Raw genomic sequence first — 20,771 nt, 5'->3', positions numbered from 1 at the left:
AGATTTTATGTGCTTGGTGTAACTCCTTTTTCTGGTTCTGTACTTGTCAAAATGTCATCTGCCTGAATTTGTTAATGTTGAGCATGGCTTCCCTTGATTTCCTTTGACTGGTTAACCAAGATGGAAACATAACTGTTCATTGGTGCTTCCATCTGTGCAGCTGATGCATTCTTCATGTCTATTGTGCACAGCCTTTATTTTCCCTTTCTAACACTTAGTTAATCTTTTTCTCAGTTCTTATATTTAATGCATGTTTCTGTGTGCACATTAGTACTATATTTAAAACTGACCTTATTTAAACCTTATTCATAATACCATTTGGGACTGTCCAAATACTGGTTTTGAGTTATGGAAGATCAAAAAATTGAATATGCTGTAACATAGAGTTAAAACACTTGAAACAGACCCAGTTATTAAAATGAATTAGTTGATTATAATATGGAAGTAGAAAGTTATAGTAAATCCCATATATAATTCTGTAATAAGAGTAGTAAATCTTGCAAATTGTTAGCATGGATAATACCAACAGAAGATCTAATATGATTCTGGAGATTAAACTGGAAAATCACACTTAGCAGCATCCACACAAAAAATGGTTTGGAAATCTTTTAAGATGATTCCATGGATAGGCATATGGTGCCAACAGAATAAAAGCTGATTAAGACTTCTTGACAAATTACATTTGATCAGACTAGCAGAATCTAAAAAAGAACTTATTAGAGAGGGAAATAGAGGAAATGGAAAAAGGAGAATGTTGAGGTTAACTGGATTCCTTGTTGATTTACTTTAAAAAGTAAATAAATAGAATTACTTAAGGGAGCATCTAACTAATTTAGTCTTTCAAAATAGAAGTACTGTCCGAAATGGAGAGGCACTAATGAGGTCCCTTGAAGTCATACAAAGATCCCTTGTAGGTGAGGCTAATAGACCTATTGTACAAATCAACTTAGGCAACTTTTTAAAGTGGAAGGACAAGAAAACTTGGGAAGCATGGACTTTATTACTTTTGTCTCAATTTCATAGCAAAATTCTATCCTGGGGATGAGGTGTGGCACAGGACATGTCAGTTGCGGTGGTTTATTTTGAGAGAAGCAAGGACTGGTGATGTGGAGTTTAAAATATCAGTCTTTATAAAGAAAAAGTAGTTCTGACCTAATGTGGAAGTACTAGCATCCTTTCAAATCATTCAGTAATTCAGATATTAGGATTTTAGGTACCATAGCTGTAACCAGTTTAAGGGAAAAATAATAGAAGACCGATTCCATCTGGATTGGTCAAGATTTATGCCAGATCAAACAGAACATATGAAGACTTTTCAATATAAAACCTGAACAGGGGAATTGGAGATACTAGAATAAAAACTTTCTGAGTGGAGATTTTGTTTAGATACCAAAGCATTTTTCATTTGGGATAAGTTGGCTGATTGGATAAAATTGCTGTATAATAATAGCACAAGGCATTAACCAATATGTAACCCTCAGCAGGGTTCAGACCCCTTCCTAGAAAAGGAGGGAGAGGTACCAAAAATAGTAAAATCACAATAGCAGAGTTGGTCTTACATTTGGCATTGTTATGACTGATGATAGGAGAGGCCCTTTGAAAATATTTGGATTCTTTCAAACACTTGAGAGCTTCATTATGTCTGGAAACTCAAATCTCCAAAGACTACAATTAGGATTATTTGAATATGGAAAGATTTATTAAATTTATCAATATCCCTCTTTTTAGAGATCTGCTATTAGGAAGGCAGAATGATTTGGCCTAATGCAAAAATGGAGAAAAGGAATGCTTTTCTCTCTCACACTTTTTGCTTAGGATTTAAAGCATAATTTCATTCTCGGCAGAAGATTCTTCAGTTGCAGGTTCATAGTGGAATTAATCTCTCTCACGTGTGCACTAGGGTTGCCAACTTTCTAATGGCACAAACCGAACTCCCCTGTCTCTCAGGCTCTGAAAGGGAGTTTGGATGCAGGAGGGGCTCTGGGTTGGGGTGTGGGGCCACGGCTCCCAAGAAGCAGCCGCCAGGTCTCTGCAGCCTCCTAGGTGCATGGGTCCACTCAGTGAGGCTCCTCGCATCTGCATTTCCCCCCCCACACACACCCCCAAATAAAATTGTGTGCAGAGGAACTTGTGTTTTGTTCCATTAGGGAAGGAATCTAGTGACAAATGTTTGCAAAATCCTGATTTAGGGCTTGTCTAGAGGAGAATATTAATGCACAGTAAGCCAGGGTGTGAATTGAAAGTATATTAGTTATTCCCCATGTGGACACTCTTACTGTGTACTAAGAGTTCTCCCGCAAGCAGTTTAGTTTAGTACAATTCCAAAGTGCATTAAACTGATGTGCACAAAGGCACTTTTAGTGCACAGTAAGAATGTCCAGAAATTAATGCATTCATTTTCTACCTTATTGTGCATTCATTTACCTATGTAGACAAGCCATTAGATTAATCTATAACAATAGCAGTTTAACATTTCCCAGTTCATCAAATGTATTATTGAAAGTCTTGGAAAAATGTAACAGATATCTGCCACCTAGAGAATTAAACCTGTTAGCCTGACTGATGCAGAGGTCTTAGAGAGGAGGTCTATAGGCAAAGTCAGGGTAATATCTTGATAAGAAGCCTAGCCCCTGTCTGTACTTGCTGGAAAGTGGGAGGGTGGTAGAACACTGTGTAGTGTGGGTAGACTCTCTCTTTTGGTCACCTGGCTGGTAGGTGTTAACTCACGTTGAAGTATGAATTAAATTGATTTTGTGAATGTATAGTGTTTTTGTATCGTGGAGGTGAAAGGGAGTTCCTTGCAGAGATGGAGTATTGGTGCAAGTGATGTGTAGGTGTTGAGGAAAGGTAAAGAAGGTTCCCTTAACTTGTCATTTCCTTGTTATAAGGGTTTGCAGGGGTTGTAAAATGGCCTTAAGCAACCAAGGCCCATTCTAATCTGTGCCCTTTACATCACGGGAACTTTTGCTTGGTAATTCTGGGCTGTGGAATGATCCACTGGCATCCAGATAAAGCTGTTAGAAGTTAAGTTAAAATTTGTTAGTCTCTAAGGTGCCACAAGTACTCCTTTTCTTTTTGAGGATACAGACTTACACAGCTGCTACTCTGAAACCTGTCTAAGTTTAAGGCTGCTTTATCTCACATCAGGGGCCGCATCGGCTCCAGAGCATCGCAGAATATGGCACTTTTTTTCTGTTTTTGTATCTAGTTTTCTTGTGGTGTATTCAATAAACCTAATTGCTATAGCATCTCACAGTCTGGTGGCTGTCTCCATTACTAGAAAAACTAGAAACTTTTTTTAAAGGAAAATTTATGCTCATTAGAAGATGTTGCAACCTCCTATACAAAAAACCTTCACCACACTAAGACTGAGAACTGCTCATTTACAACACTCATAGTATTTGTTTTTATTTAAACAGCGGTGATGATTATTAGAGAGGCTGACAAAAAATGGATATGACAGTGCTAGAAACTGAGAGGTTTCTGAATTTAAATTATGAATTTTTTATTATCTCAGATTACAAAAATGAAAAACATAATATTGGGAAACAGGTATTCACAAATAATAGAATACCATCTGGGTATAAAAGCAAAACAAAAAATGCTGCTATGCCAGTGTTAAACAAAATAGCAGCAGCAGTAGATAAATTATTGGTTTACATGAAGGCCACATTGAAGAGCTATGTTTTATTAGGGTAGATTTTGTCTAGTTACCAACTGAAGTAAGAGACAAGGAACACTGAAAATACATTGCCTGATTTGTAGAACTGTGTATGCACAAATGCATGCCACAGTTTTTGTAAGCGCTCAATTCTAAAAATCTGGCTTTCACTAATACACTTGATTAAATACCAGACACCTTGCATACTTCATTGTTTACAAGAACGTTCTGATGGACTTTACACACCCCACTGATTTAAACACCTTGTTTGTAAGCCATTTGTACTCTGACTCTCAGAACACATTGCTAATTATTACTATCTTCAGTAATTTTGCAACACTTGTTATATGTATAAAGATAAGAATTTTTAAATCTACAGTAAAAAAATATTATTGATGCTGCTCAATTTACGGATTGCTTTTATTGAAACAGAATAAGCCTCTTTCTGTGCTATAGACTAAAACAAGCAAATACCAATACAAGCAAATCTGTCTCGTTTTTCTTTTAGTGACTAAATTATTTTCACTTACATTTTTTAATGGAGTATCCTTTTTATAGTTTAATTCCTTGTGAATTTACACACAAGACATTTATACCTCGCTGAGGATCAGATTTATGACACCATGAAGTCTGCAATATCAGTTCTTCACACATGGTATTCTCACTTCTTCATTTGGTGATAACAAAAACAATTTACAAGATAAGCACCCCCAGCCACCAAGCCAACCCAAAATTAAACTACGAGAACTTATTTTTATTTATTAAAAACAATGTCACAGTTCTCAAACTTGAGTCTTCGGTATGATTTCTTTACTATGTAGATTGGGAGTGGGCAAATAATCCAACAGAAAACATATACAATAAAAATTCATTGTATACAAATACATCGTATGAAACCAATGCAGACTAAAATAAATTACATTTTAAAAATCTTTATTTAGGTTTGTTCAGTACAGGTAACATAATATTGAAGTCACAGAGCAATATGCATAAACTGTGTGGGATTAGTAATACCCAATGAAAGTGCTGTTCAGGAGAGCAAGCACTGTGGAATCTTCCCTGTACAGTTGTGCCCATCCTTAGGATTATCTGGAGAAGTCTGCTGTTCAAGTCTTGGCCCTTTTCAAGTAAACTTTACTGATGTCTGAATATTGTGGTAGCTTTGTGATTGATGTGTGCAAACAGAGACTGGTTCAACTGATATTTTCACAGATGAAAGTCGAGTTCACTAACCCACTATGCCACATAGACTAATATTCACATATGTTTGAAGGCATTTTGCTGTCCTATGTACTTGTGCTTAATTTCCCATCAAGTAATGGGCCACTTCAAGGCATGCTGTTTTTTCAGTGTGAATGCATTGAGTTTGTTGAATGTTATGTTCTTATGATTTTTTTTTTTCCAAAAGACGGCAGCCTTGCACAGTCTCTGAAGTTTTCCAGTTTTGTTGGGTGCTGTTTGTTCATGCAAAAGGTAAGAGATTGACATTTGCTTTAAACTTTTAGTCTCCAGTATAGCTTATGTATGAATAAAAAGGAGTGATCCTCGTACATCAGATAAGCATCAAAAAGTTCAGCATATTGAACCCATTGAATTTCCACAGAAACGCCATTCCACAACAGACCCCATGACCCTCTTTTTCCCTGCCTTTACTTCTCTAGTTCTACCTTTCCACGCATTTTTAAGATCAATGATGAGATCACTTAGTCTTGTAACTTTTATGTTGGCTGCATTTTCAGCTTTCCCAGCATTTTGTCTCTCTAAAAGGGGAAAGCCTCTTGAAACTTTTATGGATTCATGTTCAGATGTCCATGATGTGGATTTTCATGGCCATTGGTGACTAAGATGAGACCAAACTTGGGGTTGTCTCCTTGCTGTACCTATTTCTCTCCTTTAGCAGTTGCCTTTTCCTAATCTGCTCCAATTCTGATTTATCAGGGAACTGAACTCCTCATTTAAGAATTACCTGCACTGGGTACCTGCCATGTTGCAACAAAATGAATTTTATAATCTAACTTACCCGCCGTGCCAGGGTTGCTGAGAACAAAAAACACATAGCCCACACACCTCTCTCCAGGCCAGTCTGGCAGTGAGAGGGAAAAAATTCTTTCCTAGCACCAAAATGGTAACTAGCATAATGCCCACAAGTCCCCAAAACCTGGTTTTGCTCCCACACCTCCAATTTGAATTAGAATTTCTTCCCAGTGCAGAATAGTGGCCCCAGGCAGGGTGAAGGGCTTATAAAACCTTCTCTTGGGTGCATTGGAGAACAACAGGCTTATGCTGGTTACTCTCGTATCCAGCCAGTCTGTCACAACCCTCATTCCTCAAGTCCACCAGAAGTCTGAGTTTCCAGGAAGATGGGAGGAAACAGGGAAAGGGGGGCAATCCTTAAAGAGGCCAAAAGTTTTCTTTCTTTCTTCTGCTGGCCAGACAAAGCTTCGCCACCCTTGAAACTGCTGAGGAATGAGGGGAGTAGGTGTTTTGTCATTTGCTTCTGCTGGATTTATAATTAATATTTTTGACTAGCTATGGATTTTTGAGGTGGTGCTTTCAGTGGTGAGCAACTTTTGATTCACAGCTTAATTTTTCTGCCTAGAATAGAAGAGATCAGTATGTATAAAAATTGACTTTTTTAAAAAAAATTAAAAATTGGATTGTTTTAGTTTAAATTAAAATGCATTTTTCTTTTAAAAATAATCCTTTTTAAAATTTAATTTGATATTATGACAACCTGTGTTAATGCCTATACTTACTATAATCTGTTAATATTTAAATACAAAACATTAACATTTGAGGAGGGCTCACTCACGCAAGATGAGTAAAGGGAACTGCTTTTAAAATATATGTGGAATCAGAGGGGTAATGTCTCTGAATTTGGGGTCAACCTAAGCTTCGTATTGCAGTGATGTATTGCATTAAATATATAGGTATATTTCATTCTTTACAATAGAAGAAAAAGTTATTTACATTTTTCTGAATGTCAGTACTTTCCATTTCTGTTGTGCAGAAATGATTTTTGCCTTCATTGTTTTTGGTTTCAGTTTAGCTAGTAGGTGCAGAGAGAATATTTTATTCATTTGGACTAATTCATTCAAACTTGAGTAACTTTTCTTATGTATTCAACACAATTTAAGGTAGTTATGTATATTGAGCTGCGTAATGGCTTACACTGTGTATCTGTACATTTATTTATGCTCCTGGTTAGCAAAAAGCACCAAATTTAGTATAAGGCTGTAGTCCGTTTCAAATCAGCATGTTTTATGGTAAAGCTAACATATGAGATTGTACCTTTTTAAATCAAGGTTTAGTTCAAGGTAACTTAGACAGCCCTGGGCGTGTAAATTACAGCTGCCTCCCCAGTCTTTGAAATCATGATAAAATTGTTGATTTAAATCACTTTGATTTAAATTAATCTGGCCTGGCATAGGTGTCATATAACCTATAGTATTTTACAAAGAAAGGGAACATTTTATAATATTTGTAAACCTAAAACACAGAATTAGTAGTGATATAAAAGTGGGGCAGCAAAGGTTATTAGATTAAATTGATCTTCAGGGTCATTAAAGGCACTTTTTTGCTTTGAAAGTTGCTTATTTTGTTTTGAGGGTTGACCGTTATCCTTATCGTGGCAACCACACATTGATGACAAGTTGGGGCTTGTCTGTGCAACAAGCTTCCCAGGCTGAAGATCAGTGTGTGCAGCTTCCTTTTCCAGTGCAGAAAATACATCAGATTTGCTTGTTTAAAGCTTTTTTTCTCTGGAGCAAAGTAAGTCAGTGATTGGTTTTATTTGCTTTGTAAGATTAGTACTAAAATACTGTAATCTAGTATTATTGCTGTTTGTGTTGCTCTTTATCTTGCTTGTCAGAGAATCGCTCTTTAAACTATCTCTTTGTTTCTTTTCAATTAAAATGGAAATAGAGCATTGAGCAGAATGTAACTTGTTTCTGCTATTTGATTTGGGAAGGGGAAAATAGTAGACCATTCTTTGAAATGCTGTGGACTGGGGAAATATAGTTTGGAATAATCTTTTGGTGCCCTTAAAATGAGATTTATTCTTGACTGTGATGCTGTCAATGATTATTATTTTACTAAACTTAGGCTTTCATTTTACTGCTGTGACACAGCGCTTAATTAATTAATAAAAAGTACACAGTATCATTTCCAGAGCTTGCCTTGTTCTGACGTTTGTTTAATTGCTTGCAAATATATCTGTAAATAAAAAGTATGAAACTTAAAAGAACATTCAGGATACACAGAATTGGAAGAGTTTGATCTAATTTATTTTAATTAGCTTCATGATTTTTATATCAAAGGAAGTATGTATTCTAATTTACATGTATTTGCCTTTATATATCTTCCATAATAAAAACTGTAGATTGTGTAACTTTAAGCATCAATGACTGGCAGGGAAGACAGTTAATGAATAGCTTGCAGGGGTTCCCAAACTTGGTTCGTGGTTTGTTCAGGGTGAGCCCCTATGGGCTGCGAGACACTTTGTTTACCTTAGCGTCTGCAGGTATGGGCGCTCGCAGCTCCCAGTGGCCAGGGTTTGCCAATGGGAGCTGCGGAAAGCGGTGGCCTGACCCGCACCAATAAAGCTGATAAAATTCATAAAACAACTGAATGCCTTGTACACAAAGTGCTAACCATTTTAAACCATCCACATTTGTAAATAACTTCCTCCCTAGAGAAATACTACTTTTAAAAGGAAACTAGAGATCTAGGATATCTATTGCCTTTCTTATTTGCCTTAGCAATAGAAAGTAACCAGTACCTGAAAAAATTATCATTAAAGAAAATATTGCAGAACCCAAAATTGAAACTCCAGAACGAAAGTCATTTCCTATGCAGATGACATTGTAGTAACATACGTAACCCGTTTCTTCAGTATCTGTTGCTCTGTGAATTAGCTCACTTTGGTCAGGTCTTGGATTATAAAGTACGTTTTTTAATAGTTATTGTCAATACTGATGAACCAAGAAACATATAGAGAAGTTAAAAATGTCATGTCATTTCTGACGTGCCTGAGTGTAGAGAATGTAAGTACCTACTTGTGTGCACATATAACTGATACAATAGATTCACTTTATAAGGCTAACCTGTCCTCGTCTTCTGCAAAACTTCTCGAACAAAGCCAGAATGAAATAAAAATGTCTAAGAAGGTCGATTGAATGATATATATTTTGTGTGTGTGTGTGTGTATAATTATATATATATATATAATATATAAAAAAAATAAAATTATGCTCTCATAATGCTACTGGATTCTGGAGGGTCTTTATAAGCCCTCAAGTTTTTTTAAGATTTTACAGTTACTATAAGAAATGGGGAAGATATTGTGCTTCTAAACTTGAAGCGGTATTATCAGGCATGTAACATAAGGATTTCAGGTTGGAAGAAAGGAAACTAGAATTCCCACTGGATTCAGGCAAGGAGAATATTCAATTTAAATATTGTGTTTTCCCATAAACTGAGAGTAAGGGAATAACTTCCCTTAATTAGGATGTGATGGAAATAGTCCCCTTTTTTAAAAAAAAAAGGGTGGTGACAGAATGTAACTAAGGTAACTCCATTCACTCTGATTACTAACTTACAGAGTGAAATTTTGTGCATTTTTAGAAGTGCAGCATGGTACTTGAACCCTGGCTGGGGGAAAGAATTAAAGGGGCTTTACATGACTTTTGCACCCTCCCAATCATGGGCTGTTCCAGGAGTTGGAGAGATCCCTGATATAACTTAGACAGCCCTGGGTATATAAATTACAGCTGCCTCCACAGTCTGCCCTATGGGCCTCAGTGCTGCCCAGAAACTATGCAACCTTGGCCACACTCCTTACAGGACAGGATTTCAGAAGGGGTCCTGGCTGTTTCCACCATATCTGCATCAAGAGAATCCTCCCCTGGCTGGTTTGTGAGCTTTAAGGGCCCCTTTATGTCACTCTGGCCTTCTTACACTACATGAAGGAATCTGAATGATGAGGATCTCCACCACAAGAGCTTAAATAATTTGGAAAGCAATTAAAAGCATAAAATATTACAGTAACCTCTTGAGAATGGGGAATTTATTACCTGAAGTATATAAGAAACACCAAGAGGCTGAAATTTATAGTTATATTTACAGTTTTATTATACCACCTTAAATACTATATTTAAAAACCTTCCTGTTTTAGCCAGTTTTATTTCTGCACACTCAGTGAAAAGAGATTAGAGGTAGAATATATATTTTAAAAATTACGTAATATTAACAAGAGAGAAACTTCTCCTCCCACTTACAGCCTGATCTCAAAAGAAGAAGAAGCAAGGAATGAGAGAAGAATGAACCCCGGGAATAATGCCATTGCCTGCAACTTGATGGAATTTTAATAAATATTGTTATGTAGATTCTGTCATTCTCCTGCAAGCTGTGCTGGACTTAGAACATAGAGTTTGGTGTTTCCCAAAATACAGAATTATTAATAAAAAATTGTCTCCAAAAATCATTGGAATGACAATTGGAGTATTAACTCTTTTTGTAATTTTAGGAATCGATAATAGCAAAATAGTGAATGCAGAACCACACAAACCTTTACAAATGTTATTTCTATTAAGTAAACATACTATAATAAGAGCTTGGCTGTCAGAGCCTTCTTCCACTTATAGGCTCCAAGGCAGCAAAACACTTAGTCACATGCTTAACTTTAAGCACATGAGTAATCCCATTCCTGTTCAGCAATGCACTTAAGCATGTGCATAAGACCCAGTATATTCAGTGAGACTCATTTGCTGTATTAAATTTGGGCCATAACAATTGCTTATGCAGTGTACCATGTTCAGTGGAAATAGAGCGTTAGACTTACTCTTTTCAAAACAAAGTGAAGATCTTCCAGGCTGAATAATTGTAGTTCAGGTTGTCCATCTGTGCATTTTTGTCTCTCCTCTCCTCCAAGGAAAAGCTGGAAGGTGTGAAAAGAAAGGAGTTCTCGAGTTTGTTTAATATTTTTAAGAGTACAGAACTTGTGAATGTCAAGTGTTACTGGAGTAGAGTAGCAAATTCTATAATTGATTGTTTCTTAATGTGTGATGCAAATGTTGGGTATTATATGGGAAATGTATGTTGTTTTAGAGTTGTGCTATGTAGTTCAAAGTTTTGTTTTAAACCTTGTATGACAAATGCAGAACTAGGGCATTATGACATTATAAAATAATACCACTAGAGAGAGATTCAAATAGAAATGAAAATGATTCTGGAAACCGAGAGCATGAAATAATACTTAATACCTTTGAATCAAGGATTTTGACTTTTTAAACTACTGTTATAGAGACACCATCAATTTAAAAATCACACTTCTGATTATCTATTGTTGATACTAATATTGCTGTAACTGGAAGATTAGCAAATATTATTTCTATTTTTTAGTTTACTTTGTGTTTGACAGCACTTTATATATTTGTTTGACTGTTTCCATTTTTAGATGCAAGTTGGGGGAGGTAATATGTTTTATTGGACCACCTTGTGTCTAATATCCTGAGACTGACATGGCTACAACAAGGTTTTCTTTTACAATTAGTTTCCTAAGTTTGTGTGCATCTTTCATGTAGCAAGAGAGGAGAGAAACATTACAATCAATTTTCCTAGTATCTAATAAAAAAAATCAGAAAAAGTTGCATTACTGCTGAAACTACTTTTAAATCAGTGTTTTAAATTGATTAGATTTCAAGTTGGCTGTGTTCCTATTCGCATCTCAAAACAATTCTGTGTGGGCAAGTACTTACTTCAGTTTTGCAGGAGGGGAAACAAACTTGGAGAGCTTAAATGCCTTATCTATTGGCAGTCTGACAGATCAAGCTGCAGAACACAAGTCTTGACATCTAGTCCCATGCTTTCGCATAAGAACGGCCATACTGGATGAGGCCAATTGTCCATCTAGCCCTGTATGCGGTCTTCCTGCAGTGGCCAATGCCAGATGATTCAGAGGAAGTTAATGTAACAGCGCAATTATTGAGTGATCCATCCCGTTATTCAATTAAAGCATCTGGCAGGGAGAGGCTTAGGGACACCTACAGCATGGGATTGCATCCCTGACCATCTTGGTTAATAGCCATTGAGGAACCTATTCTACATGAACTTACCTATTTATTTTTTGAACCTAGTTATATTTTTGGCTTTAACAATATCCCCTGGCAACAAGTTCCACAGGTTACTGTGCATTGTTTGAAGAAGTACTGTCTTGTTTGTTTTAATCCTGCTTCCTCTTAATTTTATTTCTTGTTATGTGAAAGGATAAATAACATTTCCTTATTTCCTTTCTCCACACCATTTACAATATTATAGATCGGGCCCTACCAAATTCACAGCCATGAAAATTGTGTCACAGACCATGAAATTTTGTCTCCCCCCTGTGAAATCTGGTCTTTTGTGTGCTTTTTACCCTATACTATACAGATTTCACAGAGGAGAACAGCGTTTCTCAAAATGGGGGTCCTGACTCCAAAAGAGAGTTGCAGGGAGGTTGCAAGATTATTTTAGGGGGGGGTTACAGTATTGCCATCCTTACTTCTGAGCTGCCTTCAGAGATGGGCGGCCAGAGAGCAGCGGCTGTTGGCTGGGCGCCCATCTCTGAAGGCAGCGCTCCACCAGCAGCAGCAGAGAAGTAAGGGTGGCAATACTATACCATGCCACCCTTACTTCTAAATGGCTGCTGGCTGTGGCTCTGCCTTCAGAGCTGGGCTCCCAGCTAGCAGCCACCGCTCTCCAGCTACCCAGCTCTGAAGGTAGCGCTGCCACCAGGAGCAGCTCAGAAGTAAGGGTGGCCAAATTTATTGACCATCTGAGCCACATACAAAAATTTCCAGAAGTTCGAGAGCTGGGACGTGTCTGCCAGAAGTTGGGGCTTCAGCCCCATTCCTGCTGAAGCCACAAGCCCTGGCAGGCTTGCCCCACAGGGCTGAAGCTCCAAGACCTCCCTCCCCGCTGAGCAGAAGCCCCTAACCTACCATTCTGCTGCAAGGCAGAGGTCCTGAGCTCCTCCCTGCAGTCTGGTAGGGGGAGAATGTGGTGGGGGGGTCTCAGGGACACACTTAAACTGTAAAAGCGCTGCATGTGGCTCACAACCCACAGTTTTTCCAGCCCTGTTTATAGACCTCTATCATATCCCCCCTTAGTCACTTCTTTTCCAAGATGAAAATCTCTCCTGTGTAAGCTTTTCTATCCCCCAGTCATGTGTGTTGCTTTTCTCTGTACCTTTTCCAATTCTAATGTATTTTTGAGAGGTGGCGACGAGAACTGCATGCAGTTTTTGAGATGTGGACGTACAAGAACTTTATACAGTGGCATTATGATACTTTATTATCTATCCCTTTCCTAATGGTTCCTAACATTGTTAGATTTTTTTGACTGCTGTGGCACATTAAGCAAATATTTCCAGAGAACTATCCATAATGACGTCAAGATCTCTTTCATGAGTGGTAATCGCTAATTTAGATCTCATCATATTGTATGTATAGTTTTCCAATGTGCATAATTTTTTATTTATCAACATTGAATCTTATCTGCCATTTTGTTGCTCAGTTATCCAGTTTAGTAAGATCCCTTTGTAACTCTTCACAGTCTGCTTCGGACTTAACTATCTTGAGTAGTTTTGTATCACCTACAAACTTTGCCACCTCACTGCTTACCCTTTTTTCCAGATTATTTGTGAATATGTTGAACAGCTCTGCTGCCAGTACAGATCTCTGGGCGACCCCACTATTTACCTCTCTCCACTGTGAAAACTGACCATTTATTCCTACCCTATATGCCTTGTCTTTTAACCAGTTACTGATCTATGAGAGGACCTTCCTTCTTATCCCATGACTGCTTACTTTGCTTAAGAGCCTTTTGTGAGGGACCTTGGCAAAAGGATTTCTGAAAGTCCAAGTACACTATATCCACTGGATCACCCATGTCCATGTGTGTGTTGACACCCCTCCTCCCAAGAGTTCTAGCAGATAGGGGAGGCATGATTCCCCTTTGCCTTCCCCCACCCCAACAAATCATGTTCATCTATGTGTCTGGCAATTCAGAAGTCTAAGATTGATTGGAAGCAGAGCTGACTTTTCAGGGCATGAACTTACACTCCTAACTACCAGCCACTCTCCCCATAGCAGCAACCTTGATTCTCGCCTACCTCACATTTCTTCCTAATTGTGCCCTAGCATTCAATCCCATCCTTCCTTGAATGTAGAGCTTCAGCAGTGATCCTAGATGCATCATATTCTTCATCTTCCCAGATGGTATATTGTAACATCACATTCTTTTCCATTCCTCCCCTGGGTGTGGAGATAGTTGTAGCAGATCCTATTTTCCCTTTCTTTGTCAGCCCACTTTCTTTCCCCCAGTCACACCAAATCAGTAGACCAGGGGGATCTCAAACTGTGGGTTGGGATTCCAAAGTGAGTCGCAACCCTGTTTTAATGGGATCGCCAGGGCTGTCTTAGACTTGCTGGTGCCTGGGGCCAAAGCCCAAGCCCCACCACCTGGGACCAAAGATCAAGTCCTGGGTGCCAGAGCTCAGATTACAGGCTCCCTCCCTGAGGCTGAAGCCTTTAGGCTTAGGCTTTGCTCCCTCCCGCCAGGAGCCGTGGCACTCGGGCTGTGAGTCCCCCTGCCCAGGGTGGTGTGACCTGGGTGGGCTCAGGCTTCAGTCTCTGCTCCTGGGATCATGTCATAAGTTTTGTTGTCAAAAGGGAGTCATAGTGCAATAAAGTTTGAGAACTCCTGCACTAGACCATCCAAGTGAGGGTGGGAGAAGAGGGCAGGGGGAGCACATGTAGTGAGGGAGTTTTTCTAAATTACTGTAGAAGGATGGAGTGATGCTCCCCAGAAGTATCTAGGGTTGTGCGGTACCTCACCACTACCTGCCCTTAGCATAAAGCAGCCTTATCTGTGCCTGCTGTGGGTCAGCTCCTTGAAACCAACAGCCTCTGCACTGACTTCCAAGTCTCCACAATCCTCGCTCCCTCTGTACAGGCTACAGTTAGGTAAACATGAACCCCCTAATCCTCAGAGACTAACACATTTATTTGGGCATAAACTTTTGTGGGCTAAAGCCCACTTCATCAGATGCGTACGTTTATGCTCAAATAAATGTGTTAGTCTCTAAGGTGCCACAAGTACTCCTCGTTCTTTCTGCTAATACAGACTTAACACGGCTATTGCTCTGAAATCTGGTCCTCAGAGTATTCCCTTTAGTGTCCACTGTTTAACCACTGGATGCTCTGAGAAATACCAAGTTAGCTGTCTCCAGAACAACAGTATACATGCATCTTTGCTTGTGCAACTCATGACCATTCTAACATTACAGCGCTGAAATTTATTTATAGCAGAAACAATCAGAAGTTTCCGTATCTCTTAAATCTTAATTTTTATTAATAGAGATGAGTGAAAACAGAACTAGTTACACCTATCAAACAGAACATAAAATGCAATCCTACATCTACACTTATTAATGGTTCTTTCCTATATTATAGATTTGCTTTCAAGGATTCATTCTTTGATAGAGCTGCTGGTTTTCAGTCAAAACCAGGATCCAAATTTTCATGAATATCCTACACCCTACAAGGGGTTTCCTCAGTAAATGGATACTAAAATGGCTTTTTTCTTGTTCTTGTATCCCCCCAAAACTTTTTTTTTTTAAATCCCAGAGTCCGGATAACCCCCTGTTGTTTCAGGTACGCTGGCTCCAAGTTGTCTTCAGATTCTGTTCACTTTAAATACAAATGTGTAACTGCCATTATGTTTGACTTGCAATGCTTACTGTATGCATGAACCTAGGCACACATGAATGCACTTTCTTTAGTAAGGCAAAACCAGTTTTTCACCTCTGCTGGGGAGTAACACCTTGATAAATACTATAGAACATATTTGAGGTATACAGACATAACTTTTAAAATATAGTCAGTACCTATATTTCACAATATTAATGATCCTGATTTTCATTTAAGATATCGCACAATATTCTTTATAGATAAAGACTATGACAGCAAAGTGTTCGGTGTAGTGAGTTTGTCAGGCCTGATTGGAGTTTCTGTTGTAGAACAGTGAACCTGTTGCGTGGAGGTGGTGTTAGTGTAATAGGTGGGGCAGACAACAAATTTCAGACTACCTGTCAGAGTTTATGATGGTTCTGTAATATGACAGACCCAGAGAGCTGGGAAACCTCAAGAACATGTAGGGGAGTCAGCCAGAATCATAGTGCTCCAAACCTGAGGTTGGAAGGGTGTTTTACAGAGAGAAGCGAGAAAGCAACATAGTGGGCTCCTCTTTTCCCTACTGCCCTGCCTGCCACCCCTCTTCTGAAAATGGTGGAGGTCTTAAACTGCTTCTACCATCAAAAGTGCTGTTCTTACTGAAAATGTGGTGATGAAATGATTATCTTTTAACAAACATGGAACCTAGTGTGGAGGAGAGAACTTAATGCAGGATTTCAATAGACTGATAATGTAGTAGTGAGCTAATACAAGGAAATATGTCTTAAAAAGAAGACTTTGAATTATATGTACACATAGATGTGTTCTAAATTAACTTGTCACAATGTGGATAACTCAGTGAAGACTTCTACTCAGTGCACAGCTCTTTTCTATTCTATTCTATGTATGTTATACCACCACACACTGAACATCTCAGAGCATAACAGCAATCAAAATAGTAAATGCAATTAGTCTGTATTTAAGTTATAGAGAACAATACTGAAAATATTATTATGGCATTATATAAGTTTTGTAGTATGTTCTCATTTGGAATACTGTGTTCAATTCTGGTCATCACACCTCAAAAAAAGATACTACAGAAAAACAATATTTCAGAGAAGGCCAACGAATCTGATTGGAGTCATCGATAGACTTCCATTTGATGAAATTGGAGGTTATTATTATTATTAGGATTCTTCAATTTGGAAGAGATAAATAAAAAACTACATAAAAATATATAAAATAGGGAAAGCCTCTTCCCCACTGTGCATTTGTTTGTCTCTTCTGACACACTCCCTGCATTCTCATGCTGGGTAGAGAGGGGTTCTGGTGCAGGAGGTGGCAGAGCCAGGCAGTGGAGCTGGTATAGACAGCAGTAAAGCCACATTTGTCACTTTGTACTAGCAGAGATTCCTCCTGCTTGGGCGAATTCACTAGGGATGTTCTCTGACCACTTTAAGTGCCTTCTGCTCTGCTTCACTACCACAAAGTAAACTTGGCAGACTGGAACATTCAACCTGTTATGTCAACGTTTTGTTAGTTTTGTTTTCAAAACAGAATGTAGTAGTAACCAGTAAAGTTAATGCTGTTCCTAAACATACAAATGTTTATCTGTTTATCGTTCCTTTTTTCTATCAGCTATTTATTACAGTCACCAAAGAAATAGATGTTGAGATATGATTCTGTATTATGATTACAGATCAAATCTGAAGAGTGAATTGTTTTCAGAATTCTGAAGCTTATATCTTATAAATTAACCCTATGTATATTTCTAATCACATAGGAAATTTTCCCAGGATCAGTGATGACTTAGTCAATTCCTACCATCTCTTGCTATGTGCTTTGGATCTAGTGTATGGAAATGCTCTACAGTGTCCTAATCGTAGGGAACTTCTGAATCCTACCTTTAAAGGTATGTAGAAAAAAATAGTGTAGTTTTCTTCAATCCAAGACGATGAAAACTCCTAAAACTAAATCCTTTTTTTTTTTGAGACTGTGTAGGGCAGAGACTAAATAATAGAATATTGGCTTGATCCATGAAAAGGACTAAACATCTTGAAGCTATTAATTCTTTGCTCTAACTGGCAGTACTGTTTAACAGGTTTGCATTATACAGTACACTCTGAAATAGACAACTGGAATTCGTTAATGGTGCATAGAGAAGCCAGGAATATCATTTACAAAGAAAGCACCATTGTGGGAAGCTAGCAAATTAACCAGTGCTTTCTCGTTAAAGACGATAGTGACAAAATATAAATTGACATGATAAACATGTACATATAATTCAATAGTGAAATGTTTCCATTGAGTCAGTAATATAATTTTTTTCTTCAGACCTAAACTTTTGTTTTCAGTGCAGTGAGCTTTTATCTTATTTGCCTCTAACATTTTCCTATATTTAGCTTAGTTTAAGCATTGGTGATGATGAGAGTCTGTAAGCCTCTTCTTAGGACAGAGGTGGGCAAATTTTTTGGTCTGAGGGCTACATCGGGGTTACAAAACTGTATAGAGGGCCGGGTAGCGAAGGCTGTGCCTCCCCGAACAGCCTTGTCCCCGTCCCGTATCCAACCCCTTCCACTTCCCACCCACTGACTGCCCCCATCAGAACCCCCGACCTATCCAATCTCCCCCCGGCTCCTTGTCCCCTGACTGGCCCCTCCCAAGACCCCCAGAACCCCAACCCCTATCCAGCCCCCCTTGCTCCCTGTCCCCTGACTGCCCCAACACCTATCCAAACCCCTGCCCATGACAGGCCCCTGGGACTCCCACGCTTATCCAACCCCCCCCCGTTCCCCGTCTCCTGACCACTGCCCCCCAGACCCTCTGCCCCATCCAACCGTCCCCTACTCCCTGTCCCCTGACTGCCTCCGGGATCCCCGGTCCCCTTACCATGCCGCTCAGAGCAGTATGTCTGGCAGCTGCATTGCTCGGCCGGAGCCAGACATGCTGCCCTGCAGGAGCGCGCAGCAGCGTAGCTGTGGGGGAGGAGGGGACAGTGGGGGCGGGGGCTAGCCACCCCAGCCGGGAGCTCAAGGACCGGGCAGGACGGTCCTGCAGGCCGGATGTGGTCCGCAAGCTGTAGTTTGCCCACGTCTGTCTTAAGACCACTTTTTTTGGCTATATTTTATTAATTCTTAGAATTCATAAGTAATTGATCAATTTTCCATTAGAAACAAAATGATTTTACATGTTTGTGATTATTTTTCTCTGTCACAGATTAAAAATGTTTATAAGTAGTGTTTGATGATATTGTCAAATTAAGTTGACATTCTAAGATTCATCAGTGATTTCAAGGTGGCTAATGATTTTAGTCTTGCAGTATGTATGTTCTTTATATAGATATATGTAGTTAGCAGGACAGGAATTTATGTAACTAAATATCACATTTTTCTCTTTAATTTGTAGGCCTTCCTGAAGACTTTCACAGTAAGGATTATAAACCATCTTCTGACCCTCCCTGCATCATTGAAAAACTCTGCTCCTTACATGATGGTTTGGTTTTGGACGCCAAAGGCATAAAGGAACATTTTTGGAAGCCATATATTAGGAAACTTTTTGACAAGAAGGTTTGTCTAATGGACTTAAAAGATTTCTTGTAGAGGGGGAAGAAATCTGCTTAATGACTCGCTTTAAAATGGTACAATATTGAAATATTCACCATCTGTATTAAATTTTCTTACAGATTTTAAAAGGCAAGGAAGAAAATCTGACAGGATTTTTAGATCCTGGGAGTTTTGGAGACAGCTTGTGAGTGTTTTGCATAAAAATTCCTTCCAAATTTCAAAACAAAAGCAGTTGTATTGACATTATATGTTTTATGTTTTGCACCTTTGAGTGGTAGTAAAATATTAACTAGTTGATTAATGTAATTGCTTGGAGTCCTGAATTAAATGTATTTTCAGGTTCTTGTTTTGAGGTATCTCAGTTTGAGACATATTTCAGGGCTCATACTTCTTGAGGAAGAAATTATTTGCTGTGTTCCATTATTTTAGTATCCCTTCTGGTTTTGTAGAGATCAGAGTACCAGAAAAAGAGAGAGAGATTTATTTTATTTGTGTTGCCTAATAGAGAGAGGTGTGGAACCACAGACAGTTATTTTCATATTGAGAATGTGAATTAGGAGATACGGTTTTTCATCAAGAAATCCTCCCTCCAGTCTTTTTCAGAAAGATTCCTTTTTTTCCTTATTTGTCTGAAAATGTTTGGGAATGGAGGAAATTATTTAAAACAAACTGGTCTCAGACATAACATTTGTTCTAATGAACTTGCTGAATGAAAGTCTTTAAAATAAAATCTATTCATATGATTTGCGAGCTAGATAGTATTCAAACTGTGAAATGCTTTTGACAGTAAAAGTACTGTATATTGAAAAGCCTTGGCATGAATTTTGTTCCCTCGGATCTTCAGAAATGATTACAGATATCTGTGTTACTTCTCTTTTGCATTCAATGTTTGGCATGTGGCCATGCCTCCTGGCAGTTGTCTCAGACCCATGAGAAGGTTGTATTAGATCAAAAATTCTGCCTTAGTGCTGCCCCCATTCTCGCCATCTGAAGAGCCCATGTTTGTCCAGTAATCCCTTCTTGGGTTAATTGGGAAGTGGTTCTAGGTCCAGAGGTACACAGGACACTGATAGGCCATTTTGAAGAATGGCAGGTGAGCATGAGCATGTTATTTCCAATTACAAAGAGTTGTTTTCTAAAATTTAGGCACATGATTTCAAAATCATTTGTGAGTAAAGGTTCACAGCATTATGTAAGGGAGAAGAGGAATATGAAGGAGGTCTCATGAACAGTATCAAGGGTCAGAGTTATTTAATTTTAGTATGTGTTTGCGAGAAAAGAGATATCTAAGTTAGAAATTTTATACTCTTCCTTTAAGGAAAGAAAATGTGTACATCATGTATGAATTACTAATAAATGTTTGTTACTTATCAAATGTGTATTTTCCACATACTTCGAGACATATAGTAAAAATCTTTTAAAATCCCCTTTACAGAGCAAAACCATCCCTTGATTTCTCTACCAAAGAAAAAATTAGTTAACTTTTTTTTTTTTTAAATATCTTGTTATAGGAATATAAGGAGTTTTTTAAAAGGTGGAACTTGAGACATTCACAAGGGTCTAAGTAATCAGATCACCTAGGTGCTTTTGAAAATTTCACTCAGAAGAAAAGCAGTTTTCACACCAGAATATTATGGTCCTAATGGCTGTGTCTTCCGTACAAAAAAAGTCTGTTCTTAACTTGAGTTAGCTAATGTGAGGTAAAATCCTAGTGAAGACAAGGAATTTTGTAAGATGGTGTTAAAGGCTAGGCTCCCCCATGGTCTTTAACTCAACCAGCTAACTTGTGTGAAAATTACAAACTTCCCTGTCTTCACTAAGATTTTACCTCACATT

At 38.4% G+C, this 20,771-nt stretch overlaps 1 protein-coding gene and 1 long non-coding RNA gene across 3 annotated transcripts in view; one reads left to right on the top strand and one right to left on the bottom strand.

Annotated features, from left to right (window-relative positions):
- RBL2 (RB transcriptional corepressor like 2) overlaps positions 1-20,771 on the top strand; it is a 63,632-nt gene that overhangs the window by 15,697 nt on the left and 27,164 nt on the right. For both annotated transcript variants that reach the window (XM_043494959.1, XM_043494958.1), the window contains exons 4-7: positions 5,070-5,134; positions 17,156-17,284; positions 18,778-18,938; positions 19,055-19,119. In XM_043494959.1, the coding sequence (XP_043350894.1) occupies positions 5,070-5,134; positions 17,156-17,284; positions 18,778-18,938; positions 19,055-19,119 (420 nt within the window). The remainder of the gene's footprint in view (positions 1-5,069; positions 5,135-17,155; positions 17,285-18,777; positions 18,939-19,054; positions 19,120-20,771) is intronic.
- LOC119841278 overlaps positions 14,317-20,771 on the bottom strand; it is a 33,667-nt gene continuing 27,212 nt past the window's right edge. Inside the window, exons 4-5 of the long non-coding RNA XR_005288485.2 lie at positions 16,368-16,371; positions 14,317-14,329 (exon numbers count right to left, since the gene is read on the bottom strand). This is a non-coding gene — a long non-coding RNA (uncharacterized LOC119841278). The remainder of the gene's footprint in view (positions 14,330-16,367; positions 16,372-20,771) is intronic.

This window comes from Dermochelys coriacea, chromosome 12, assembly GCF_009764565.3.
Source record: "Dermochelys coriacea isolate rDerCor1 chromosome 12, rDerCor1.pri.v4, whole genome shotgun sequence".
Lineage (NCBI taxonomy): Eukaryota > Metazoa > Chordata > Testudines > Dermochelyidae > Dermochelys > Dermochelys coriacea.
The sequence above is the reverse complement of the archived record's forward strand: the minus strand, read 5'-3'. Positions and strand labels throughout refer to the sequence as shown.